The sequence below is a fragment of the Octopus sinensis genome, linkage group LG4 (assembly GCF_006345805.1).
Source record: "Octopus sinensis linkage group LG4, ASM634580v1, whole genome shotgun sequence".
In the NCBI taxonomy this organism is placed as follows: Eukaryota; Metazoa; Mollusca; class Cephalopoda; order Octopoda; family Octopodidae; genus Octopus; species Octopus sinensis.
Genome location: NC_043000.1, coordinates 10,444,971 through 10,472,922, shown reverse-complemented (window position 1 = coordinate 10,472,922; position 27,952 = coordinate 10,444,971). Strand labels below are relative to the sequence as shown.

Sequence of the window (27,952 nt, the reverse complement as noted above, 5' to 3'; positions counted from 1 at the left end):
AGAGATGTTAGTTTTTGGTGACCTGTGACGGAATATTATATACAAGATAACTATAACGAACGAACACCGCCTAACAACCTCCATTTGTCGATGAACAAAAATGGCCAACATGTCAGGAAGAGTCGATGTGAAAAATCTACTCTCGTCGTTTATATCGACAGGTGTCGGTAAATGCCCGAAAATGTAAGTAAATTCAAAAAATAATGATAATCTAATTAAATTATCAGTTTTATTTTTACGGTTCCCTGTTTAAAAATAGCCAACAACTGGTATTTTGATTCTCTCTCGACGTCAGATCTTGCAACATTAATTCAAATTCACAACTTCCGGGGTAAATTTAACGTTGGTTTATTTAGTGGAATCTTTGTAAATAGTATTTGTTTTTCATAACTCAAATCGAATCAAACCCAAATGGGATAATATTTTGATTTTCATAACTATCCCTAGAGAAACTATTTGAAGCGTTTGAACTGTTTTCTTAATGACGTCTTTCTCAAATAATCTCGTAAAGTTTCAATTAAAAGGAAAGAAACCACCGAAATACATTGTTTTTATTGTAATAACGTCAATATTCTTGTGTTTTTCATTCACAATAATTCTGAAACATTCATATCTATAATCTTTATAAATACTCTATTAAAAAAGATATTATAACTGAGTTCTGTTTCAAGGATATATTATTTTCTATTTCGATTTGAACATATTTCTTAAAGTTTCCTTTAACCTATTTAATGCATCCTGTCTCTAAAATCAAGCAGAGGAGAAAAATTATATGATATCATTTAATTCAAATTTAAGTACATATTTGCTTTTCATGAATCCGAACTGTTGTATGATCAATAGTCCTTTTATGAATTTCTCATCAAAATAGTTGTTCTTATTTAATTATAATTAATTGAAGAATGGGTTAATTGGAAATGTCATAAATGGGATACTGTAAGTAAGTCGTAGATTAAGTTATCACTGCATAATCATTTATTTTATGAAATCTTGTTAATTTTAATGCCTGTAACTATTCAATATATTTATGTATAACACCTGATTGTGTGTTTGTATATATATGTATGTATGTGTGTTGAATTATCGATGGTCACGGCTAAAATCTAAAGTGAATGTTCAATTTACTATCAGATACTGAAGAATTCAGTCACATAAGCGAAATACAATTAAGAATAAGACAAGACTAGTGTTACAGTTAATTGATGAACTTCAACTTTTTATAAAATTAAATGCAATGACTGTGTGGTGATATAACTAACCCCTGTGTTGAGGGTGTCATATCATGTTATATAAACGAAGTATATGGTATTACATTGTTGTGTGAAAGTGGATAAATACTAAACAAACATTTTACGTTTTGTTTGCTGAATATTTCAGGTCTTTGATTTTCAGTCGGATATAAATTCAATAAGTTATTCACTCAGCTCTCTACAGCCACCTTTTAAAAAATAATCAGAAAGAATTTTATATTGAACTGGGGTGGGGGTCCGATACTAACGAGTTAATTTTCATTATTCATTGTGGCTCAAGGGAACCAATTTGAATGGTAGGGAGCACAGTAGATTCAAATTATATATTATTAGTATAGTACTGAAGGCGCATAGCTCAGTGGTTAGAGCACTGGGTTCACAATCATGAGGTAATGAGTCTGATTCCCGGACTGGGGGGGGGGGTGTTGTGTTCTTTAGCAAGACACTTTATTTCACGTTGCCCCAGTCCACTCAGCTGTAAAAATGAGTTGCGACACCACTGGTGGCAAACTGTATCGGCCTTTGCCTCATCCTTGGATAGCATCAGTGACGTGGAGAGGGGAAGCTGGTATGCATGGGCGACTGCTGGTCTTCCATAAACAACCTTGCCCGAATTTGTTCCTTAACTTTCTAGGTGCAATCCCAGGGTCATTCATGACCAAAGGGAGATCTTTACCCTTACCTAGTATAGTACTTATTTTATTGATCTACGGAGTGGAAAAAACCCAAGCCAGATTGGCTGGAATTTGATATCAGAACATGTTTATCTATTTCACAATCTACAACACCTAGAACATCACTACAACACTATTTGTTCCACATATGTCTATACAAATATTAAAAAATACTTTTACACAAGAATAATAGCAGCAATATCAATGATCTCATTAACTTAGTTCACCATTGTAGTGTACACGTCACCTGAGGTGCAACTGTTGCAATCCCTTAGATACTCTCATTTACCTCTACTACAGACAGTGGAGAAAATAAGATTTCCAGTCACTTGAAAAAGCAGTCAGATCTACCTCAAATCACATCCATCTTAAAAAGAGAAGTACATATTGGATAAAGTAGTCTGAGGCACGTTAAGGAACATAAGAGGGTCATGGTTTGAATGCTTTTCATTGTTCTGCTAACTTAGGGCTAAATAGCAACATAACAGCCATTACATGCCTTATTATGCAGTGTGATCTTATGGCAGATAGATGCTAGGGTACTTGGAACTCTATATTTGTCATTTGACATGCTATAGGTATCTGCTCAATAAATGTTGCTGTTGTGTTAGATAACAACAATCATCAAGGAAAGTTGGTGAAAGAAATACATGTATTTGGTAGAGTTAACTTTGAACTTTTATATCTTAATGTTTGGATATATGAGTTAATGAAGTTGAGGACAACGAAAAACCTGGCTGATGACAGTCGAGGCTGATCTGGAACCCAACCTAGGCCCCCCCACATCTACGGCGGTCGCCGCTGGAATAAGGAGTGGTTGGAGATCACGCAGTCGTTAGCCTCAAATCTCCAGGCCTGGTTGGCATTTGTGAGAAATACAGCATTGAGGATGAATGAAGCTAACTCAAACCACCCTGGGTGAATGCTGTCAAGTTAAGGTAAAGCAATGTCTTCATGCGACATCTGTTACTGGTCATGTGAGACTCCCAAAATACCTCTGTTATCATCAGCGATAAACGTTCCGATGAGTCCATCTTTTAACCCTTTTGTTTCCAACCCAGCTGAAACTGGCTCTGGCTCTGAGTACAAATGTCTTGTTTTCATAGTTTTAAATTAAAATCTTCCACCAAACCTTAGTCACAATTTATGTTACTAGCACTATCTGAATGATAACTAAGTTATTTTACTAAATTCTTTGTTATATTTAAAGTAATTGAAAGAAACACAGAGCATCTCAAGATAAATACTGTAACAAAAGGGTTAAACACACTTGTGTTAATGTCTATCACCACAACAGAAACTATTAACTTCTTTTTATAGATAGCAGAAAACTTATGAGAGATTTGCTCTCCTTGTATTAATAATAAGGAAACAGTTGCTACGTATAACAACACATTTAGTTTGTATCTTCAGTATATTAGCAGCAGCACATAACTTTCAACCACTGCCATAATTCAGTGAAACTAGCAGAGACTTTGGAAAATAGATCTCTCTCCTTTGTATTTTTGTAATGATGGAGCAGTGAATACAATGAAATAAATAAACAATAGTCCTTTTTCTCATCAAAAAAACTGTCTATTTCTATTCAACAAATAATTGGAATTATTTTGGGAAAATTATTAATTTTTTTTCTTTATCACTTTGTTAGGAGGAAGAGTAGTGCCCATTGGTACTTTTCAGACTTCCAAAGCAACCAATAAACTAACAACATAACAACTTCATTGGTAGTTATCTTTTTCAAATGATTGTTAGATCCAACTATCATTAACAGTCCTTCAACTTCAATCTTTATGTCTGAATTCAGAGCTGAAATAACTGAGGCAATCAAAGAGGTAACTGAAGATTAATTGGTTTAATGAGAAAGTACTCTATGCTAAAATGAAGGGCAACTCCACCAGTATATTACCCAGTGCTTCCAGTATGTTAGAGTAAAAGAAAGCAAATAAGAAAGAAAATAAAAATTCTCCTCAGAATTAATAGTCTCTTTAATCTTGACACTTGTTTATAATTTCACCACCGTCATCCACTCACTTTTTTAGTCAGCTGTATGCAACTTTCTTGTTCCTCTTTTCAATAAAGGACTCTGATTGCTATTATCCTCATCTTCCTACAGCAACATTCAAACTTATCTAAATATACAAGCTTTACTAAATAATTTTTGCTGAGACAGATTATCTCATGCATGCATGTACACAAAGAAAAATTTCATGAATGACTTGTTGCTTTATATTGAACTGGGGTGGGGGTCTGATACTAACAAGTTGCTTTTCATTATTCATTATGGCTCAAGGGAACCAATTTGAATGGTAGGGAGTTCAGTAATGAAAGGTAGATGATTTATTTACGAGCAATGTTCTCAGTTTGGAGTTTTTCTAGTTTTGTTTCACAATAGTCAAGTGAAATGTTTGAGACCTTAGTTTTAAAAGAAAATGTCAAATATTGTTGTGCTACATTTATATGCATGCTGTTGTTAACCCTTTAGCATTCAGATTTTTTTGGTCAAATGTAATGCTTATCTATTCACATTGTTTTCAGTTACTCATGCATTATCTCATGACTTTGAAATTTTTATTGCAATTGTTTTTTTTTTTTTAGAACAGTATTGTAGGGCATCAGTAAGATGTGGTTGGTTTGAACATAAAACAGGTAAAATACTTAGGCTGGATATGGCTGGTTTAAATGCTAAAAGATTAATGCTCTTTTATTTTGTTGTAGTTCGCCAGATATTGTGATTGACAATGATAGTGATGGTGATGATGTGAACCATACCTCTAAAGACCAAACACCAAACGATCCTCGGAATAAAGCAAAATATTTAAACAGAGTTGGGTCATATACTGTATCCTTTAATCATAGTTTTGTATGAGAAATTTGAATCATATTACTTTGTATTGTTATCACCTGATACAAAGTAGCACTTTTATTTTCTTTGTTTTACATCTGTTTATGTAGAATGGTTGTTCTAAATGTGAATATTAATATGTTGTGTTAGGATCTATATATACACAAAAGGCACAGCATGGCTATATGCTTAAGACATTTGCTTCTCAACCACATGGTTTCAGTTCTACTGAGTAGCATCTTGGGATAGTGTTTTGTACTATAACTATGGGCTTAAATATGTACATGTGTGTGTATATAGTTTTTATGTGAAGTTCAATACTAAACTGAAAGATTACTCGATAATTTTAGAAGACTACATGTTTATTAAACTTTTATAAGATGGGTAACAGTTACTTTGAAGTTTTGGCCTGCTGGCCACCATCAGTTTGAAGAACGCTTGCTATTTCTAGGAAGTCAAGTCGTTTTAGAGGCCGCTTTGTTGGCTCATCTATCCTATGTTTTTCCCTTTTTCTTTTCACCTTAAATGCCGTATTTCTTTTCCTTAACTTGAGCAAAGGTTCGGACTTGGTTTGCTAAACCCCTGTCTTTATCACCAATGATCTGTGCACGATATGGTTGGCAGAACACCGATGTTGATATGCTACACTGTGTTTGTTGCAGAGCTGCTCTCTGTGCCAAGTTGCCAGCTTCTTCCAAACAAGAATCATGTAAGAATGCAAATTTCTAATTTATTTAATTTCATTTCATATCATGTGAATTTACCAGCAATTAATGTTTTGTTTTCTTAGTTGTTTTTATATTTTGCGAAACATTTATTTCATTATCATTCATTGCTTTGTTCATAGCATTTCCACTTCTAAACAAAGTATAAAAAAAAAATTGTAGCACTTAGTATGTACTCTCCACAATCCCACAGTGTACAGTATGCAGTCTCTAGATGCACACCCTACATTTTCTCAATGTACAATCCACACCCTCTTGATATACACTCCATGCTCTCTAGTGGTTCCCTTCGCATTGTGTAGTGGTATACTCCACCTCCTTTCGGTGAACACTGCAAGATTTATTGATGTACACTGCACAACCTCCACACTCCTTATCTTATTGATATGCACTCCGCAAGTGCTCTACAGCGTCTTGATATACACACTGCCTTCTCTATGTACACCCCACATTCTGTATTGTACACACTACACTCTCTAGGAGTACATGCCAAAACTCTATTTTTTTTATGCGCCCTTTTCAAGCCTAGCCAGGCTCATGGCCCCGGTTTTCCGGTGTCTATGGTGTATGTGTTCCCCCTTAAGCTGGACGGGACGCCAGTCCATCGCAGCGTTACTCAAGAAACAGGAAGAGAGAGTGGGAGAAAGTTTGGGCGAAAGAGTACAACAGGGGTTGCCACCACCCCCTGCCTGAGCCTCGTGGAGCTTTAGGTGTTTTCGCTCAATAAACACACACAACGCCTGGTCTGGGAATCGAAACCGTGATCCTCCGACAGTGAATCCGCTGCCCTAACCGCTGGGCCATTGCACCTCCACGCCAAAACTCTAGACATACATTTCTTAACATCTAGTTGTACTCTCTGTGCCTTCTAAATATACATTCGAAACCTACTTCTATATGGCATGTATGCATGCATGCACACGCACGCACACATGCATATATTTTACACACACAACATATGTACACCTACATGTGCAAATATACACACATACGCTCATGTATATAAATATAAATCATCATCATCATGATCATCATTATCATATTGCATCCCCTTTTTCCATATTGGCATAGATTGAACAATACTTAAGGCAGTTTTCTTGAGTTGGATGCCCTTCTTTTGCCCATCCCTTCCTTGTATCCCTGGTGTTATACTCAATGAAATTACTCAATGGGCAGAACATGCTTTTATGGTAGATTTAAACAATGGCACATCTACTGATACTGATGTTTGCTAAAGTATGTAAGCAATCTCAAAACATAAACTCACAAGCAAACACACACACACACATATGTTCACTACAAATATGCATAAAGGGCACAGGAGTGGCTGTGTGGTAAGCAGCTTGCTTTACCAACCACATGGTTCTGGGTTCATTCCCACTGCGTGGCTCCTTGGGCAAGTGTCTAATACTAAAGCCTCGGGCTGACCAAAGCCTTGTGGGTGGATTTGGCAGGCAGAAACTGAAAGCAGCCCGTCATAATGTATGTATATGTTTGTGTGTCTGTATTTGTCCCCCCACCCCAACATCGCTTGACAACTGATGCAAGGGTGTTTACGACCCCATAATGTAGTGGTTTGGCAAAAGAGACTGATAGAATAAGTACTAGGCTTACAAAAAATAAGTCCTAGGGTCAATTTGCTTGACTAAAGGCGGGGCTCCAGCATGGCCACAGCCAAATGACAAACAAATAAAAGAATAATACACACAAATATGGACACGCACATATACATACATATACATATATGTAACAAGACATTATACATACATGTGTGTTTGTTCATATATCTCTGCTCATAGAAAGCAACTGAAAGGGTTGGCATCAGGAAGGGCAACCATTCATGAAATACTGGCTCAAAACATTTTGTTTAATCTATGCTAGTATGGAAAATTGAATGTAAAAATGATGATGATGATGATATATATTTTCCGGGTATTTTCAGTGAAAAAACGAAAAAGAAAACGTTCAATTAAACACTACATGCATGGTAAGGTGGAGAGTTAATATTTTTATTATTGTTGGAATGTTTTGTTGTATGGATCAAAGACCCCCTTTTTAACCATTTTTGGTTTTTGTCAGGAATGATAACTCTTATTCCCAATTGGCAAAAGAAATAAAAAGAGTCATAAAATGCATCCCATACTAACAACCCATTAAAAAGCATCAGTAGCTCCCTCTCTCAGCAAAACTGCAACCACTGGACCTAAATATATTAATATACGTCAAGAAAAAGGTGAGGAGCGGGCAGAACCATCAGTACGCTGGGGAAAATGCTAAGTGCCATTTCATCTGTCTTTATGTTGCGAGTTCAAATTCTGCTGGGGCCGACTTTGCCTTTCATCCTTTCAGGGTTGATAAAATAAGTACCAGTTGAATACTGGGGTCAATGTAATCAACTTACTCCCTCCCCTGAAATTGCTGGCCTTGTGCCAAAATTTGGAACCAGTGTACATCATGAAGTAATGTATAAACTGGTAAACATATAATGCAGAAAATATAAACAAAATCATTAAAAAAAAATTTTTTTTATTTACCAAGGCCTGTTCCCTATAGGAGTGGGTAGTCACAACAAGACACACACCCGGTATTCAATTCATTTTCCAGCTCAGGTGAGCTCTGTCCTATGCTCGGGTCAAGGCATGGAAAGCAAACCCCGATATCAGCAGCAGGGCCCGACTGCATATGCTAGTTTACCCCTGTTGCATCATGCTGGTTCTGTACCCTTTTGAGCAACATCACTTCACTCATCCATCCACAAACACTCTCCAAAGTTTCCGAGTGGGGGGGGGGAGAATGCCGTCGCTCTGTATGGCGTAAGATCATACAAAGTATTAATAATTTTACTAGCCATGTTTTGTAGTATTTAGCAATGAGCCTGGAGCATTGTGACCAACATCCGAAAGTGAAACTGAAAGCAATAATGAGATTTTGCTGTTGGATCAGAAGTGTGTGTGTGTGTGTGTAATAGGTGCAGGTGTAGCTCTGTGGTAAGAAAATTGATTCCCAACTGTATGATTGTGGGTTTAATCCCACTGCCTGGTACATTGGGCAGTTGTCTTCTGCTGATCAAGGCCTTGAGAGTTGATGTGGAAGGAGGAAACTGAAAGAAGCCTGGTGTGTATATGTGTGCTACTGTCTCCTTCTCTCTTCATTGCATGATAGTTGTAAATGGACATCACCATCATGTAAGTGGTGTCCTTCCTTCACCTCCATGAATGAGAATAGGCCCCAACTATGCAAACCTATTTGTTGGATATGTTAAGGCCCAGATATTCTCACAACTCATTGGTCCCACTCTCAAGCTACATGGTCATTGTATCGATAACTGTATCAGCATATCCTCATTCTCCCATCACTGTCTAGACTCCTTTGTTTCCTTCTATCCTGCCCTCGAATTCTCCTGCACTGTCTCTGACTCTTCCGTCGAATTTCTTAACATTTCTGTCAGCATACACCACTCCACACGGCCCTTGGCCTGGGCATGATTTGTGGTCTGTGCCTCACCATTATCCACACATACACATTAGGCTTCCTTCAGTTTCCATCTACCAAATCCACTCACATGGCTTTGGCCAACCTAGAGCTGTAACAGAAGATCCTTGTCCAAGGTGCCATGCAGTGAGACCGAACCAGGAACCATGCCTGCACCTACAATATAATGTTAATTACCACCAACTGCAAGGAGTGTTTAGCTCTTAGTAAGTCTCTATATCTAGAATTTATTGATCTGGAGAAGGCTTTTGACAAGTTACCATGATTTTGTAGTCTGGTAGGCTTTAGGAAAAGTACATAGAGATGAATGACTTTTGAGAGAAGTTCAAATCCTGTATAGAGATGCAGTTAGTAAAGTGGCAATTAACACTGGCATCAGTGAGGAATTTATTGTGCTCGTTCTCTCTCTCCCTCTCTATAACTATCTTCTCTACAGCAAGACACCTGTTTCTGTCCACTGTCACAATGTAATCTTTCATCATCTGGCACAAGATCACCTCCTCCAATGCCTCCTCTTCCTTTCTTAAAGGATCTCTTGTTACTTGGTGACCCTGCCAATGCTGGTGTCATATAAAAAGCATCCAGTCCATACTGTGAAGTGGTTGGCATTTGGAAGGGCATCCAGCTGTAAAAAAAAACCTGACAAAACTGACCTCGCTTGTGCTGGTGCAATGTATAAAGCACTCAGTCCACTCTGTGGAATGGTTGGTGTTACAAGGGCATCTGGCCATAAAAACCATGCCAAAACAGACAGCAAAGCATGGTACAGTCTTCTGCCTAGCCAGCTCCTGTCAAACCATCCAACCTATGCCAGCATGGAAAGCAGACATTCAGTGATGTAGGTGTTCATCATAGCTCCATTCTCATCCCACTTATCCTCCATTCTCATCCTCCAAGTTATAACAGATTTAGGAAAAGTTGAAAATCCAGCTGTTCATGTGAACTAGTTTATACCAATGGTCTTGTCTTTGTAGCAAAGTCCGGGAAGGCTTAGAGAAAAATTCCATTTGTGGATACAAAGCCTAGAAATCAGGAGTAAAGTAAATTTGGTAATGGTTAAAGTTTTTGTAAGTAGGAAAAGACAGTACCGTACTGCTATCAGGGAAATGGCCATGCTTGATATACAAAAAAGATGGTGTGAACTATGAGTGCACAAGAAATATACTGGGATCACAAGCAGACTGACTGTAAATATAGACTTTGTATGTGTCAGATGTACAGGGGTATTTAGCAATCAGGGCAGCACTAAAATCAATTCTGTTCAATGTCCAGAATGTTCCATAAATGTGGTTGATATCTTCTGTTACCCAGGAACTTAATCAGCTGTGGAGGAGGATGCCTTGAAACTATAGTAGCTAGAAAAACTTCAGAGATTTGCAAGTAAAGTTGACTGTGTGGTCCTTAAATGTGAAGAATGGTTGGCATGTTAGTCCTACATCCCTCACCACACTGAAGGATTTAGCTTTAGTCTTTAGATTTTAATTTAGTTTATGTCACTATATTTATGGTATAAAGTCTTGCTATTGTTTTTCACCCACGTGTTTATACATGTGAGAATGTATGTGTGCACAAGTATGTCCCCATATTCCTACATGTATGTTATTTAGTATATTTACTCATGTATACATGTGTCTGCACACACGTATGCATGTAAGCTCTTGTGGGTTTGTGCATATCTATATTCATCATCATCATCGTTTAATGTCTGTTTTCCATGCTGGCATGCGTTGGACAGTTTGACTGGAGACTGGCAAGCCAGGAGGCTGCACCAGACACTGGCACATGAGCCAGTTGGGGCAGGGGGCTGACATTGATCATGTTTGGATGGTGCTTTTTATGGGGGTGGGGGTCAGTCAGGTGGCTCTGGCAGTGACTCATGCATGAATGAATGGTACTTATCGTGTACCACCAGCACTGGTAATGCCCATAACTACAATTTCCATTTGATTGTGATTTGATTTTAATTTACTTGACTCATTAGGTTTCCTCAAGCATGGAATGTTGCCCGACGTTTCAAAGGTACTTTTTAAATGGGCTAATTATGCGATACTGGTGTAGGCTATGGCTGTGATCTCACTTCCCTTGCCTGGTCTTCTCAATCACAGCATATCTCCAGAGGTCTCGGTCTTTCATCATTGCCTCTGTGAGGCCCAACGTTCAAAGGTCATGCTTCACCACCTCATCCCATGTCTTCCTGAGTCTCCCTCTTCCACGAGTTCCTTCCACTGTTAGGGAGTGACACTTCTTCACACAGCTCTCCTCATCCATACATAGCACAGGACCGTACCAGCACAGTTGCCTCTCTTGCATACCACATCTGATGCTTCTTATGTCCAACATTTTTCTCGGGGCACTTACACTCTGTCCTGTGTGCACACTGGCATTACACATCCAGTGGATCATACTAGTTTCATTTCTTTCAAGCCTACATACGTCTTCAGTAGTCACGGCCCTTGTTTCATTGCCGTGAAGCATGGCAGTTCACACACATGCATCATACAATCTACCTTTCACTCTGAGCAAGAGGCCCTTCGTCACCAGTAGAGGTAGGAGCTATCTGAACTTTGCCGAGGCTATTCTTATTCTAGTGGCAATGCTCTCTGAGCATCCACCCCAAATACAGACTTGGTCACCTAGGTAGCGGACGCTATCAACTACTTCTATTTTCTTCCCTGACATGTGATGGAATCAGTTTTCTGAGCATCTGCAGTGTTTACTGCCCCTGTGTATTTGCCACACACAAAAGCTATCTTCCCAATTAACCTTCCTTTGATGTTGCTGCACCTCTCATGCATCCATAGCTTATACTGGGTGCAGCTTATGGAGTTTCTACCTACACCTTTTCTACAGATTGAGCAGGGCCATCTACCTGAAGGAGTTTGTGATGTGTTCACCTTCCTGCTTACTAGGACTTTGGTTTTTGCAACATTGACTCTAAGGCCCTTCTCTAAACTTTGCTTCTACACCTGAAATTTCTTCTAGTTCTGGTAGTGATTCTGCTATGAGAGCAAGGTCATCAGCATAGAGGAGCTCCCAGGGACAGCTCGTCTTGAATTCTTCTGTTATTGCCTGGAGGACTATAATGAATAAGACGGAGCTGATCCTTGGTGAACCCCTACTTCTATCCAGAGTTCTTCGCTATACTCATTGCCAACATTTACCTTACTAACATACAAATCTATATAATATTCATTTATACATATATATATATATATGTGTGTGTGCGTATATTTACATGTATTTTACATTCACATGTTATTTATTAATTTTCCATATCCTTAAATGTCCTTATTAAGCTATTTCTATTCTTTTTTAACTTTCCATTTACCTTTATTCGCTTTGCTATTTATATACTTATATTTGTAAGTTAACATTTTATTATTTTTAATTAACTTCTCTCCATTTATCTAAACATCCATTGGTGTATATGTGTGCTCATGCATGCTTCCGTGAGTGCATTTATGTGCATCTGTACATATGCGCTTAAGTGTAGGGGAGTGTATGCATTTTAAAACTGTCTTTTGTGTATGTGTGCATATATAACATTCGTTCATGTACTATCTTTATATCCATGTTTGGTGATTGTAGTATGTATGCTTAGGTGTAGGCTTGGAGCTACTGTCTCAGTCTCATTGTACAGATATATCATCCAGTTTAATACAATAGTCGACTGGAATCAGTTCTGACATAGCACCATCTGAGTTAGAGTAAGCCTTCATACCAAAGTATATTTTGGCAAACATATCAACAAACTGATGTGGGCACCAAAACTTCCTCAAGATTCTCCATTGCATTTGTATACACCTTGTCAAAAGCTTTTGTTGCGTCAATGAAAACTTAGTAAAGAGGGAGTGTCTATTTGTACTTCTGTAGCTGTCTGACACTAAAGACCATATTTGTGGTGGTGCCTGCACCAGATCTGAATCTACACAGAGACTCTTAGACAAAGATGTAGCATGTGTATATTATGTATGTTAGCATTTGATTCAATAAAAAGTCTTGCAAATATCTAGTCAATAAGTATAAGGAAATATATAGCAAGCAAGGTGACATGGTTGGACTCGACACCTTTTTCATTGTACAGTAAAATCTGTATAGTATCTCTCCAATCCTGTGGAACTGGTGAGCCATTGATAATATAAATATTACATGGAAAAATGCAAGCAAGAGAAATAATATTAAGATTATAAACCTGGAAAATTACAGGACAAGTTATTACACTTGGAAAAGTTCAGGACAACTTATTACATCTGCTGAAGTACAGAACAAGAAAATTTTTACTTAAAATATTGCAGCTTAGGATAAAATTTCAAATGAAATATTTAGATTTAGAAAATATTGGCTTTTATCAAAACTAAAAATTTTATTACAAGTTATTTCTATTTGTTATTACTTGTTACTTCTATTAAAAATATAAAATAACTCAAAATATTTTTTGCACTTTAAAAAAATTCATTTTTTAAAATTATTAATTAATAATTATAAATTTGAAATTAGGTTATAAAAGATAATAGTAGTACATAATTAATTAGTACAATAAATAGAATAATACAAAAATTAGTTATATATTACAGTAAAATCTACCTATAACAACAAATTCACAGTAAAATTTGCTTGGGTTATTGCCAAGTCTTGACACAATACCTATTTTTTACATAAGGAATTTGCCTACAATATATACTATTCTACTTTGCATAAAACTTTAGCTATATTGGTACTTCTGGCTCTCATTTTTTAAGTATTCTAGTATGTCAATGTTTTAACAAAATGATGGTACCTTTTTTTAATTATAATATTACTTTGTAAATTAAAATCAAATAATCTTTAATATTCAGATTTTATCCTTAGCTGCAATATTTTAAGTAAAAGTTTTTCTTGTTCTGTACTTTACAAGATGTAATAAGTTGTCCTGAACTTTTCCAAGTGTAATAACTTGTCCTGTAATTTTCCAGGTTTATAATTTTAAGAATATTATTTTTTTTGCTCACATTTTAACATGTAATCCATGTTTTTTCCAGGCTATGCCTCACTGATGCCAGTGACATATATTAAAAGTCCCCTTATAAAACTATATTCATAAAAACGTATAGAACTATATTATCACCCTCAAATTAGAGAAACAAACACTCATAACTGTTTTCTTTTAAAACTTCATTGCATGAGATTGATACCTTGAAATTCCTCAAATTTAGCTCTATCATTTAAGCTTAATTAAAATATAATTTGTTTTTAAAATAAAAAAGTTAATTATACTCTAATCCAATTTTTTGCCTTATATTTTTTGAATGATATTTACCTTACAAATTTTTTGATACAAATTTTTGTTGCATGGGAACAAAACTGAAATTCTTCATGCTTTCTCCTATCATTGAAGCTAAGATAAAAATATTTTGCTTCTAAAATATAAGAAGTTATTTAGATCTAAACTTGATTGGTGGCATTACTTACTCTCCTATAATGTTGCTACAAATTTTGATATAAACTTTTTTCTATTGGGTCAAATCTCAATTTTTTTTATGCCAAAATGTAGCAAGGGACCTATCCTCTTCAAAAATGTTAACAGTTTTCAGTTTAGTTAAGAACTGAATTAGCTGCAAGCTCTCAAAGAAGCTATGTGTGGGGAAATTGCAGCCTTAAGAGTATCATTCAACTGCTACCGTAGTTGAATAATATATATGTATATATATGTATATATAAAAGGCGGCGAGCTGGCAGAAACGTTAGCATGCCGGGCGAAATGCGTAGCGGTATTTCGTCTGTCGTTACGTTGTGAGTTCAAATTCCGCCGAGGTCAACTTTGCCTTTCATCTTTTCGGAGTCGATGAATAAAGTACCAGTTGCGCACTGGGGTCGATGTAATCGACTTAATCCGTTTGTCTGTCCTTGTTTGTCCCCCCTATGTTTAGCCCCTTGTGGGCAATAAAGAAATATATATATATATATATATATATATATATATATAGCTGACCGGAGCTTTGTGATTGAATTCGGTAGGTGGAAGTTACTGCCGTGTGTGTACGTGTAGGTGCTTGTGCCTCTCCGAAAGAGAGAGCGAGGGATATACACACACACACACACATATGTGTGTATTTATATAAGTATACCAGCATACTTATATAAGTATGATATATATAGTGGGTTGGTATGTCACACAAGTGTGTGTGTGTATATGTGTGTGCATGTTTTGTTTGTGTATTTGTGCATGCATATTCACTAATGAGTATGTATGTCAGTGTGTGCATGTATTTTCCTCCCTATGCATCTGTTTCTTCCAGTGTGCACACTGCATTTTCTTTTTTTTATTGATAATTTGAGCAATAACAACTCCTCCAAATCCTCTACCAGCATGGAAAATAGATGTTAAATAATAATAGTGGTATAAATTATACATACTAAGGCGGTGAGCTGGCAGGCACGTTAGCGCGCTGGGCGAAATGCTTAGCGGCATTTCGTCTGTTGTTACGTTCTAAGTTCGAATTCCGCCGAGGTCGACTTTGCCTTTCATCCTTTCGGGGGTCGATAAATTAAGTACTGGGGTCAATGTAATCGACTTAATACCTATGTCTGTCCTCTGTGTTTAGCCCCTTGTGGGTAATAAAGAAATAGGTATAAATTATACATGCAAAGAAAACTGTGGATTATGAATTCTAACATTCCCTCTGCACCTAGCTATGTTGATGTATTTTATGATTTGCGTTTGTATTCATCTTTCAGATAAAGAATTCTGTAAGAAGCTAAAGAAATCCCTGGTTACGTCTCATGAACCACTGTGTCCTTGGTCATCTAATCCTAGTCCAGGTTGGGAAATTATATTTGATTATCCTTGTCTTTGTTTAGAGGCTTGTCATTTCCTGTTGAATTATTAGAGTATAAGGTTACCAAGAAATGTATTTGTGATAGCCATTTATGTACGAGGGAGGTGCTGTAATGTTCCTGACTTTTAAGGTATTGCAAAAGGCCTGGTTGGAGGCCCACCCTTCTGAGTTCTTTTACAGGGCTTAGAAAATCTGAAGGACCACTGTAATAAGTGTGTGAATCTGAGTGGTGATTGTGTTGAATAAAATCAATTAACTGATCGTCCTGTATTTTCTTTTACCTAAAGCCAGGAACTTTTTGCCCCCTCCTCCATATACATATATGTGTGTATGTGTGGGGTGCTGGAAAGTTATTGGCTTTAAGGGTATCGTGAAAGGCCTGGTTAGAGGCCCAACTTCTGAGATCATTTGCAGTGCTTAGAAAAACTAAAGGGCCACTGCAGTAAGTGTGTGAATCAGAGTGGGGAATATGTTGAATAAAATCATAATTAACTGGTCCTCCTGTATTTTCTTTTACCCAAAGCCAGGAACTTTTCTGCCCCGCCCCATATTATACTTAATGTATATACACTGTTGATAGGCCTCTTCTAGAGGTATTTGTCCTGAGATGACATACGTTATGGATATTGTGTTTTTAATACAGCATGTTCGTAAGAGATGTTATCTCAGAATGAATACTGCAGTAACTGGCTTATCTACAATATCCTTGCATTATGTATAGATCATCATCATCATCATTATTAACATCTGCTTTCCATGCTGGCATGGGTTGGATGGTCTGACAGAGGCTGGCTAGGCAAAAGACTGCACCAGGTTTCAGTGTCTGTTTTGACATGGTTTTTACAACTGGATGCTCTTCCTAATACCAATTACTCCACAGAGTGGACTGAGTGCTTTTTACATGAGACCAGCACAGGTGAGGTCAGTTCTGGCAAGGGTTAAACCTAATGTATTTGTGGTTCATGTCTTATCACTATTGTTGTTTCCTGTCATTGGTGAAAACGCATGTCTTTAACTAGCTTAGTTTGGTTTATTTACATATGCACTGTTAAGGTTATATTCATCAAGAAAGCACTATCATACTTCTTGTGGTGGGAATGGTAATTTTAAATTAATCAAGACTATACCTGTATTGAGATCTAAACATTGATGCTTAACCCTTTAGTGTTTAAACCGGCCATATCTGGCCCAGATATTCCACATGTTTTATATTCAAACTGGCCATATCTAGCCTCTCACACCTAACCTTCATCGACATTCTAAAAATAAACAGTCACATCATTGAAACTTAAAAGCTATAAGATAATGCATGATTAATTCAAAACAATCTGAGTGAAAAATTATTACATTTAACAGTGTAATCTGAGCACTAAAGGGTGAAACCAATCAAGTCCAGTCTGCGTTAATGAGTTATTGGAAAAGAGTAATGGTATAAAAGATACTTCTGATTGGAGTGTCTTAATAACTTCTCAAAATTTTACAAGAGTAATCGCTTTGTATTTAATCCCTTGGCATCATTTTCTTATGATTTGACAAATCTATGTAAGGTTTATCTTGTACTAGCAGTGTTGCTCGGGTTTGTAAGGGAAATAACTATATAAACATTTTTAGAGAGTTATAGCCAAAAAATAGCAAAAAAATGCATTAAAAATGGAAAAAAAAATTATGGTGAATTTTTTTTTAAATCGTTGACTCATCATAGACGCGTGCTAATACCCAGAAGGGCTCGATATGAATCACGACAATAAGATACCCGGTTTTGGTTAAACTGCACCGCAAAATGTGGGAGTAGTTAGGAATCTAAATCGTAGGAGACAGACACACAACTTACTTTTATATATAAAGATTTAATTTAATATTACATTAATTAAATTAAAAAAAAAACGTTCGAGCGAGGCCTTTGCCAGTGCTGCTGGACTGGCTCCTGTGCAGGTGGCACATAAAAAGCACTATTTGAGTGTGGCCGTTGCCAGTACCGCCTGACTTTCCCTTGTGCTGGTGGCACGTAAAAACATCCACTACACTCTCGGAGTGGTTGGCATTTGGAAGGGCATCCAGCTGTAGAAACTCTGCCAGATCAGATTGGAGTCTGGTGCAGCCATCTCGTTTGCCAGACCTCAGTCAAAATGTCCAACCCATGCTAGCATGGAAAGTGGACGTTAAATGAGGATGAGGATGATGATAAGCCACTTCTCTCAGTTCTACACCCACTCTGTAAGGGGAGTATGCTCTGTTCAGTGGTTGGCATTAAGAAGGGCATCCAGTTATAGAAACCTTGTTACAGTAGACTTAGGAGCTTGGCACAGACCTCTGGCTAGTCAGTTTGTGACAAACCATCCATCCTATGCCAGCATGGAGTATGGATGTTAAAGGTTGAGGATTTACTTTTACAATTGCTTGTAAAGAATGTATTTTTAAGTGCTGTTTAAGTACTATAGTCTCTTCCACTTATTTTCTAAGATTTCCTTAATCTACAGTTGGAGTTAGTGAGAAAAAAAACATTTATTTTTTGTATGTTGACTTAGTAATGTTTCCTGGCAATGCATATATTTATTATTTATTGATGTAATTTGTCCCACTACTAAATAGCAGTAGAAGTACTTTCTCAGCTATAATCACTTCTATATTGGGAAATCTGATATCACACATATAAATCATAAATTATTTATGATTAGTATTGTTATGCTAGCTACCCTGGTTCTACTTGCACATCACACTACTATATTGGTTAATCTGATATCATTGAAATAATTACAAGTACCACTTCTGTATTTGCAGAACTAATATCTCTGCTCTAATCTGAAGTATTGTCTCTCTACTGGTAGATCTGATTTCACTGTTGCAATCATTCTTAGAGCTAAACATGGAACGCTTTATTTTTTCTTTTTTTTTTTTTTTCTTTCTATAGAATATTATTCAATGATTAACTGTCACAACAAAGACAAAGTAATTCAAGGGTTTTCCAACAGAATCAACAAACTAGTCAAATTGACCGAAGAGAGATTGCCGAACATCAACATGGACAAATGTAACGAGGAGGTAAATGTCTCTATTTGATTTCCCTTTTTAAATATCCTTCATTTTATGTCTGTCTTTGTCATGTTAGAATGGGTTAGACAAAAACATCTTCAGAATTGCTCTGACATATTACATTAGTTGCTTTCCTAGTCATGTAGTTGATGGCTTCTAATTCCTCTGACAATCTACCAAGATTAGTTATATACTGACTGCCTTAATTCCTCCATAACTGAACAGTACTCTTTACTCTTTTCTCTTTTACTTGTTTCAGTCATTTGACTGCGGCCATGCTGGAGCATCGCCTTTAGCCGAGCAAATCGACACCGGAACTTATTCTTTGGAAGCCCAGTACTTATTCTATCGGTCTCTTTTGCCGAACCGCTAAGTGACGGGGACGTAAACACACCAGCATCGGTTGTCAGGCAATGCTAGGGGGACAAACACAGAAACACACATACATATATATATATATATATATATATATACGACAGGCGTCTTTCAGTTTCCGTCTACCAAATCCACTCACAAGGCATTGGTCGGCCCGGGGCTATAGCAGAAGACACTTGCCCAAGAAGCCACACAGTGGGACTGGTTAGCAAGCTACTTACCACACAGCCACTCCTACGCCTACTGTGGGAAATCTTTATATCTTCAACATAGATCCTTGTTCGTCCTTAACAGATTTTACACATTATTGTTCTTGTGGTCATACTAGTGCACCACCACCACCACCACTACTACTACTACTACTACTACTAGAACAACAACATCATTCTGTTGAGTGCTATAATGTATCTGTATGTTGTCAGCAAGCTGTCCACAATATTTGTTTCTTCAATGGTTTCTTGATATTTCTTTCTCTTTGTAGGTACTCTTACCAAACTTTTGGAATAAGTTGTGTGAAATCTTTGAAGCCAAATTCATAGAATCTGATTTAAAACCTAACTTCAACAAATTATTACCACTTGCTGTGTGTGGGTGGTCAACAAGGTTAGTTCTCCTATCTATTTATTACTGTTGAATAAGATTACTATTACTCATTACTTTTACAAGTTTTTCCTTCAATTTTTGTGGAAAAAGGCAATAACAATAGATACATAAATTGTGTTTTAGCTATCTCGTCATATTTTCAGACAGTTTATTTAATTCTACAATGTACCCTTCCGTTTTTTTAAATGGTAAGATGTAACTACTCTTGTAGGTAATTTGGCTGTTATTTCTAGTAGGTTGAGCAACATGTAGTTACCTGTCTAGCTAATGTTGTAACAACTATACATAAGCTTAATATGAGAGATTTCAGTGCAAATATTATTATTAAACATTTTAAACAGTAATTTGAGATGGAGACAAGAAAAACAATGGTTGTGAGTTCATCATCATCATCTTCATTTAACGTCCGTTTTCCATGCTAGCATGGGTTGGATGATTCGACCGGGGTCTGGGAAGCCAGGAGGCTGCACCAGGCTCCAGTCTGATCTGGCAGTGTTTCTACAGCTGGATGCCCTTCCTAATGCCAACAACTCCATGAGTTATTTATGATTATGAATGTCAATCCAAGGGAGGGCAGATTGCTCTGTTGGACATTAATAGTGTAGCCTATCTTGCTTGTACTAAGTGACTAACAAATTCTCTTCCTAATTATTAAAAAGCAAGAAATAAAAATGCTTATAATATCTAATTTAAGAATAGGAGATGGAACATGCTCTGAAGTTTAATCAGTGGTACAGTTTTGATAGACAACTATCCAAAGTCCAGTCACTGAGCCTGTTATTTCCAACTTAAATTGTTCAGAATGCTTCTTTTTTTTAAAATCAGAATGGCAAATTGGAAGGTTGATAAGTGCTAGGCATTCAGTGTAAATAACCCAACTGAGTTTTAGATTAACAATATTGATACGATAAACCAATATAGACTGTTACAAACTTTGTGTTGCCTTACAAGCTATCAGTTGATGTCTGTTGGTCTTTAGTTATGTTGGCCCTGCTGGATATATTATCTGTGTCATGTCTAAAAAGTTAGGAGTCTTTGTCTCCTTCCACTCAGCTTAAAAGTAATTAAAGAGAAATTATGACTTGATGCAGGATTGCCAAATAACTGCAAGTTGACTTGACCAGAGATTGATAGTTGGCGGCACCAAGATGAAATCCGCTGTAGATCAGAACCGGATAAGTACAAATAAATTGGTTTTTGAAAAATGAAATGGAGACTACAAAAATATAGGATCTCTTGTGGCATGGTTTCTATGGCTGGATGCCCTTCCTAACACCAACCACTATACAGTGGCACATGTATATATATATATGCAGACATGCACATGAAAACACATACACACACGCATTGGCTGGCCCCCGTGCCGGTGACACGTAAAAGCACCGTCCGTTTGTGGCCGTTTGCCAGCTCTGTCTGGCCCCGTGTCGGTGGCACGTAAAAGCACCATCCGCTCGTGTTCGTTGCCAGCCTCGGCTGGCCCCGTGCCGGTGACACGTAAAAGCACCATCCGTTCGTGGCTGTTGTGCCAGCTCTGTCTGGCACCTGTGCAGGTGGCACGTAAAAAACACCCACTACACTCGCGGAGTGGTTGGCGTTAGGAAGGGCATCCAGCCGTAGAAACACTGCCAAATCAGACTGGGCCTGATGAAGCCTTCCGGCTTCACAGACCCCAGTTAAACCGTCCAACCCATGCTAGCTAGGAAAACGGATGCTAAATGATGATGATGATGATGAAATTAAATTTCGATTTAGCAGCAGCTCTAACAATGTAAACATTATTGATGTCACATAGTTAATGTATGTTTTGTTTAAATGCTTTTTGGCAGCAATATTTCATCCAGGGAAAGTCCCTTTGGTTTAAAAATTACTCTCTTTGTATTAACAGCCAGAATAATGATGTGATTATCTGCAAGTACTGCCAGCGTCATATTGCGTTGTGGAATTATGTTCGGGTTGCATCTTCACCTAATTTAAATGGGCATGTATTCACAAAAGCACCAGAGACACCACATACAAGGAAAAGAAAGAAATCTAATAATACTGTGAATGAGAAGCGCATTAAACTTGTGAGTATCAGTTATTGTAAACTTTCTATAATTTGATGCGTTCTATGTTGTTTGTTACTGTTTACTGATGCTACTAGGATTTACTGTTTAGACTGAAGGGATCAGATGCTAATCATTGGTTTGGTCCCATTTAAGGGATCTTAATATTTGGAAGTGGTAACAGATTTCATAATTGCTGCTATAATGTTGTTTATCAGTGATGATTTACTGTGTATTCACATGTGGCAGCCTTCTACAAGGTCCTATCCTCATTGCAGTGTAGTGGCTTGTATGTCTCATTGACCCTGTGAGCTAAACCAGCAGAGTTCAAGTTCCTGGTAGGTTTTCCCCTGTTGGACAGATCAAAGGATAGAGGCCAGAACTGAAATGGACCAGCTCCCAGAAGTAAAAATGGGTTTGTGTAAAGTCCTATTTAGAAAGAAGCAAAGTTAGGGAAGCATCAATGACAGTTCAACACCAACAAGAACTGGGAGTAGAAAGCTTTAGGGCAGCCTTAAGTCAAGGACAGTGATGAAAAATTCCTCAATGCTCTATCCACCATAGGGAGCGATGGGCTATAAAACCAAACAAAAGAAATCAAATGGCAGTAGTAAAGTTATGTTGAAATAGTTTTAAAGTTTCTTCTTTAACCATTAACTCAAACTTGAAAACATTGCCACATGTCCTTTACAGCTGAGAAGTCTTTGTCTTACAAGTGCTGCTACCACACAGGATGCACTCGTGCTGGTACTGGGTGAAATGTAATTGTGCTGGTGCCATGTAAAAGCCTCCATGATGGTGGCATGTAAAAAGCACCCAGTACACTTTGTAAAATGGTTGGCATTAGGAAGGGTATCTAGCCATAGAAACTATGCCAAAACAGACAGTTGAAGCCTGGTCAGCTTCTCTCAGACCGTCTAACCCATACCAGCATCGAAAATGGACATTAAACAGATGGATGAAGAGTAGATGGCAAAGAGGGTGATGAAGGGAGAAGTGGTAGGCAACATAACCAGAGGCAGACCTCGGTTTGGATGGATGGATGGAGTGAGGAAAGCTTTGGTGGTTAGAGGTGTTGGAGTGAGAAAGGCAAGAGAGTTTATAAATGATAGGAAAGCTTGGAGAGCATTAGTGGACAGATGAGTGAATTTGGGAGTTGTGTTCTATGCCCTAACCTGAGCACAGGACAGAGCTTGCCTCTTTGAGCTGGAAAATGAATGGAATGCTTGGTGTGTGTCTTGTGGTTATCCCTTCCTAAAAATTGGAGAATAGGCCTTGGTATATATATATATCTGTATATATATATATATATATACTCTCTCTTTTACTTGTTTCAGTCATTTGACTGCGGCCATGCTAGAGCACCGCCTTTAATCGAGCAGCTCGACCCCGGGACTTATTCTTTTGTAGGCCCAGTACTTCTATCGGTCTCTTTTGCCGAACCGCTAAGTAATGGGGACATAAACACATCAGCATCGGTTGTCAGGCAATGCTAGGGGGACAAACACACACACGCATATATATGTATACATATATACGACGGGCTTCTTTCAGTTTCCGTCTACCAAATCCACTCACAAGGCTTTGGTTGGCCCGAGGCTAAAGTAGAAGACACTTGCCCAAGGTGCCATGCAATGGGACTGAACCTGGAACCATGTGGTTGGTAAACAAGCTACTTACCACACAGCCACTCCTGCGCCTATATATATATATATACACTCACACACCACTTACCACTATCTCTAAAACCAGTGTCATATAGTTCTGTCCTTCCCAACTAATGACCACTACATCTTAAGTCAGTGTTGTATAGTTAGTTACACTTTTTCCTACACTGTTATGAAATAGGATTGTTGATTGTATCTCAATACTTATAAAGAAGTTGTGTAAAATATTTTACTGGTGAAGACTATATCTCTTGTAGGAGTTTCAAGTTTTATGTCACATTTGTTTTTCTTTTCTTTCATTATTTATATTTTTTTATATTTCATTCTTTTACTTGTTTCAGTCATTAGAATGTGACCATGCTGGGGCACTACTTTGATGGGTGTTGTCAATCAAGTTGACCTCAGTACCTTTTTTGAAATCTAGTACTTATTCTGCCGAACTTCTAAGTGATGAGACATAAACAAACCAACACTGGCTGCTAAGCAGTTGTGTGGTGGGGGTACAAAAATAAAGGCATATGCATGCATACACATACACAATAGGTGGACCTTAACCAGATCCACTCATAAGGCATTGGTGGACCTGGGTCATTGTAGAAGGCTGTTACCAAGAGCATTGCAGTGTGGGATTGAACCTGAAACCACATAGTTATGAAGTGAACTTTCTAACCACATAGCTTTGCCTGTGTCTATACATAAATTTTTAAAAATTCTATTTCAGAGTATTAAAGATAGCTTAGACCCTGTTTCAGAGCACCGCAACTGGTGTCCCTGGGTGAACATTGAATCATGCCAAACTGCAGAGGTGCTAGAAATGGAATTGAACCTGTTAAATGATGCAGTGGAAAAATGTACTTCAGGAGTTGTCTCAGTACATGCTGATCAGGACTCACCTTCAAAGAAGAAAATAGTTGCCTGGGCTGAGATTTGTATTATCCTGGCAGAATATTTTGGTATCTGTGATTCCACCAGTCCTGAAAAGGTAAGCCATGTCACTAGTGGGAATATTTTTATTTGATAATCTTGATTTTATTTCATTAGGTTATAATATCATCATCATCGTTTAACGTCTGTTTTCCATGCTAGCATGGGTTGGATGGTTCGACCGGGGTCTGGGAAGCCAGGAGGCTGCGCCAGGCTCCAGTCTGATCTGGCAGTATTTCTACAGCTGGCTGCCCTTCCTAACGCCAACCACTCCGTGAGTGTAGTGGGTGCTTTTTACATGCCACCGGCACAAGTGCCAGGGGAGGCTGGAAATGGCCACGATCGGTTGGTGCTTTTTACGTACCACTGGGATGGGACACCTTAGCAGAAATTATAAAATGAATAGATATTTTTCTTCTTTTTTGTAATTTTTCCATGCTAGCATGGGTTGGCCGGTTCAACCAGGGTCTGGGAAGCCAGGAGACTGCACCAGTCTGATCTGGCAGTATTTCTACAGCTGGATGCCCTTCCTAACACCAACCACTCCGTGGGTGTAGTGGGTGCTTTTTACGTGCCAGGGGAGGTTGGCAATGGCCACGATCGGTTGGTGCTTTTTATGTGCCACCGGCATGGAAGCCAGTCGAGGCGGCGCTGGCATCAGCCACGTTCGGATGGTGCCTTTTACGTCCCACTGGCACAGGTATCACAACTACAATATGCAATATAAAGGCTGCACAAATGAGTTTCATGGAACTGGTCGTCATGAGTCACTGAACAATACTCTGGTTTCTTCCCTTTTTCTCTCTCCACCCCCACTTCGTTTTTTGCCTCTATGTATTCGTTTTTCTACCATGTCTGCAACTTCACCTTTCTTTCTTTACGGTAATCTTACTTATTTAATTTTGCTTTTATTTTATACTTTTTTCGTGTGTGTGATACTTATTTGCTTATGTCTTAACTTTTAACTTCAGTTTTAATTTTTATCTCATATACTCTCTTTACTCTTTTTACTTGTTTCAGTCATTTGACTGTGGCCATGCTGGAGCACCGCCTTTTAGTCGAGCAAATCGACCCCAGGACTTATTCTTTGGAAGCCTAGTACTTAGTCTATCGGTCTCTTTTGCCGAGCCACTAAGTTACGGGGACGTAAACACACCAGCATCAGTTGTCAAGCAATGTTGTGGGGACAAACAGACACACAAACATATACACACACACATACATACATATATACGATGGGCTTCTTTCAGTTTCCGTCTACTAAATCCACTCACAAGGCTTTGGTCAGCCCAAAGCTATGGTAGAAAACACTTGCCCAAGGTGCCGCGCTGTGGGACTGAACCTGGAGCCATGTGGTTCATAAGCAAGCTACTTACCACACAGCCACTCCTGCACCTATATACCTATTTTGCTTGTACTATTGATTTCTAAAGGGACTTTTTTTTTCCTTTGAGTTTATTATTTCCACATACATAAGGCAATTTATGTTTTTCCGATATGGCCAGTTGTTTTCATCCAACAGATTCTCATCGTTTCGAAAAAGTAATAATGCTCTGTCCAATCAGGTTTAAATGTTTATTTGATGAGTTGCTAAACAGTTATCATTTTAACATTCACAAACATTTATAAACCATAGTATTATTCAAAATACTCATGATATTCTGGTATTCAGTTACATGAAACTCTGAGTAGCAGTTTCAGTAAAACACATATATCACACACAAATTCACTAAGTTACTATCTGCCTCTTGACCATTAACTAAGTTTCTGCCTTACTGTACGTAACCCATTTTATTAAGTGTTTGTGTACTACATTCAGCCCCTTTTTGCTAAGTCTTTGTCTATCACATCTAACCCCATTTACTGAGTGTTTGTCAACCTTATCAATCCCTTATGCTAAGTCTCTGTCCACCATACTACTAGTCCCATGTACTACTAAAACATACTTTGCTATGTCTGTCTACCTCCTCATTCTTATTTCTTTATTGCCCACAAGGGGCTAAACATAGAGGGGACAGACAAAAGGATTAAGTCGATTACATGGACCCCAGTGCGTAACTGGTACTTAATTTATTGACCCCGAAAGGATGAAAGGCAAAGTCGACCTCGACGGAATTTGAACTCAAAACGTAGCGGCAGACGATATACTGCTAAGCATTTCGCCCTGCATGCTAACGATTCTGCCAGCTCGTCTCCTCATTCTCAGTTATATGTTTTAGTTTTATACTTCAGTTAACAGAAGTCTGGTGCAGGCTTCGGCCTGGCCATCTCTTGTGGAACTGTCCCACCCATGATAGCATGGAAGATGGATGCTAAACAATGATGATGATGATGTTATTTTCCTTTTTCATTCTAAAATATCAAACTGTTGTTTTCTTTTTATGTATTTCTAGACATCTCCTTTCTGTCAACTGCGTCATGTGCGTAACCTACTCAGCATGTGGTCATCACCTCAGCAGCCTCCTCCAAAATCAAGTTTTATTGTAGACGAAACAGACTCTTCCGTGAAAGACCCACAACCACGGAAGTCTTTACTTTCACCATCTAAATCATCAAAGAAAACCACATCTCCAAAAGCGAGTTCGTCCCTGCAGAAATCTCCAGAGGCTACAGCAACTGTTTCACCACGAATGACCAGAACAGCTCAGTTACTTACTCCTATCATTGCAAAAGAATTCTCTACAACAGACATAACTGAAATTAATTTAGATGAAGTTTTGTCTGCTGCAGTAGGTACCTCTAATACGAATGTTAACACTGTTGTTAAAAAGACCCCACAAAATAAGGCGAGTACCTCTGCAGCATCAACTGCAAAGACTCCAGCTAAAGCTAGCGCTGCTTCTGCGAAAACTGCTCCAGCTAGCTCTGTTTCTACGAAAACTGTTCCAGCTAGCTCTTTTTCATCGAAAACTGCTCCAGCTGAGACCATTCCAAAAACACCAAATAATAGAAATCCAAACCATCAGACTGTTAATTCTGGTGCTGCAGGTTCCACTGGTACCGTTTCAAATGCACCAACTCCAGGCGCAAATACTCGGTCAGCTAGTGCAAACACACCTGGCCACCCTGGTGCCATGGCTTCTGCTCGCCATGTCCCAGATTCACCACATTTTGGTGCAAATACTCGTTCAGCCAATGTTAATAATCCCCTTCACACTGGTGCTATGACGACCCGGAGTAACAGTGGAACCCCTATCCGTTTTCCCAATACACATCCTCCTGTCCAGAGAGGTGTGATGACTCGCATGGCACAGAAAGCTCATCAACAGAACTTTCAAAGACAGAAATGGCGGTGGGCTAACTAAGTCAGACGTTTTATATTTCACTCCAGTTTATATGAGGATGTCTGTCTTTGCTAAATTAATTAATGTGTATAACTATCTTGATTAAAACACCATTCTCCGCTTCCACTAATGTCATTTCGTTCACTTTTATCAAGAATCATTGTATACTTCAAAATTGTTACCGAACCAATTTTAAGATATAAAATTTAATTCTTCATAAAATCTC

At 38.1% G+C, this 27,952-nt stretch overlaps 2 protein-coding genes across 3 annotated transcripts in view; one reads left to right on the top strand and one right to left on the bottom strand.

Annotated features, from left to right (window-relative positions):
* LOC115210660 (kelch domain-containing protein 10) overlaps positions 1-9,248 on the bottom strand; it is a 36,749-nt gene extending 27,501 nt beyond the window's left edge. Inside the window, exon 1 of the mRNA XM_029779318.2 lies at positions 9,244-9,248. The gene's annotated coding sequence lies outside the window, so the exon portion shown is untranslated. The remainder of the gene's footprint in view (positions 1-9,243) is intronic.
* Positions 7-27,952, top strand: LOC115210659. Of its 2 annotated transcripts, XM_029779315.2 has the most exons (10): positions 7-183; positions 4,640-4,763; positions 5,325-5,475; positions 7,434-7,478; positions 15,698-15,781; positions 18,707-18,837; positions 19,685-19,806; positions 21,692-21,872; positions 24,240-24,500; positions 26,836-27,952. In XM_029779315.2, exons 1-10 carry the CDS (start codon positions 101-103, stop codon positions 27,745-27,747), a joined length of 2,094 nt encoding a protein of 697 aa, XP_029635175.1. In that variant the 5' UTR covers positions 7-100; the 3' UTR covers positions 27,748-27,952. The 2 variants fall into 2 exon arrangements, with proteins under 2 accessions (XP_029635175.1, XP_029635176.1); XM_029779316.2 differs by lacking the exon at positions 7,434-7,478 and having other exon boundaries at positions 10-183.

What these genes read in the sequence shown, in the direction of transcription:
- LOC115210659 (XM_029779315.2), top strand. Translation starts at nt 101, where the DNA reads ATGGCCAACATGTCAGGAAGAGTCGATGTGAAAAATCTACTCTCGTCG. An exon ending in TTCTTCCAAACAAGAATCAT is followed by an intron (nt 5,476 to 7,433) that starts GTAAGAATGCAA and finishes GGGTATTTTCAG; the next exon opens with TGAAAAAACGAAAAAGAAAA. An exon ending in GTCATCTAATCCTAGTCCAG is followed by an intron (nt 15,782 to 18,706) that starts GTTGGGAAATTA and finishes TTCTTTCTATAG; the next exon opens with AATATTATTCAATGATTAAC.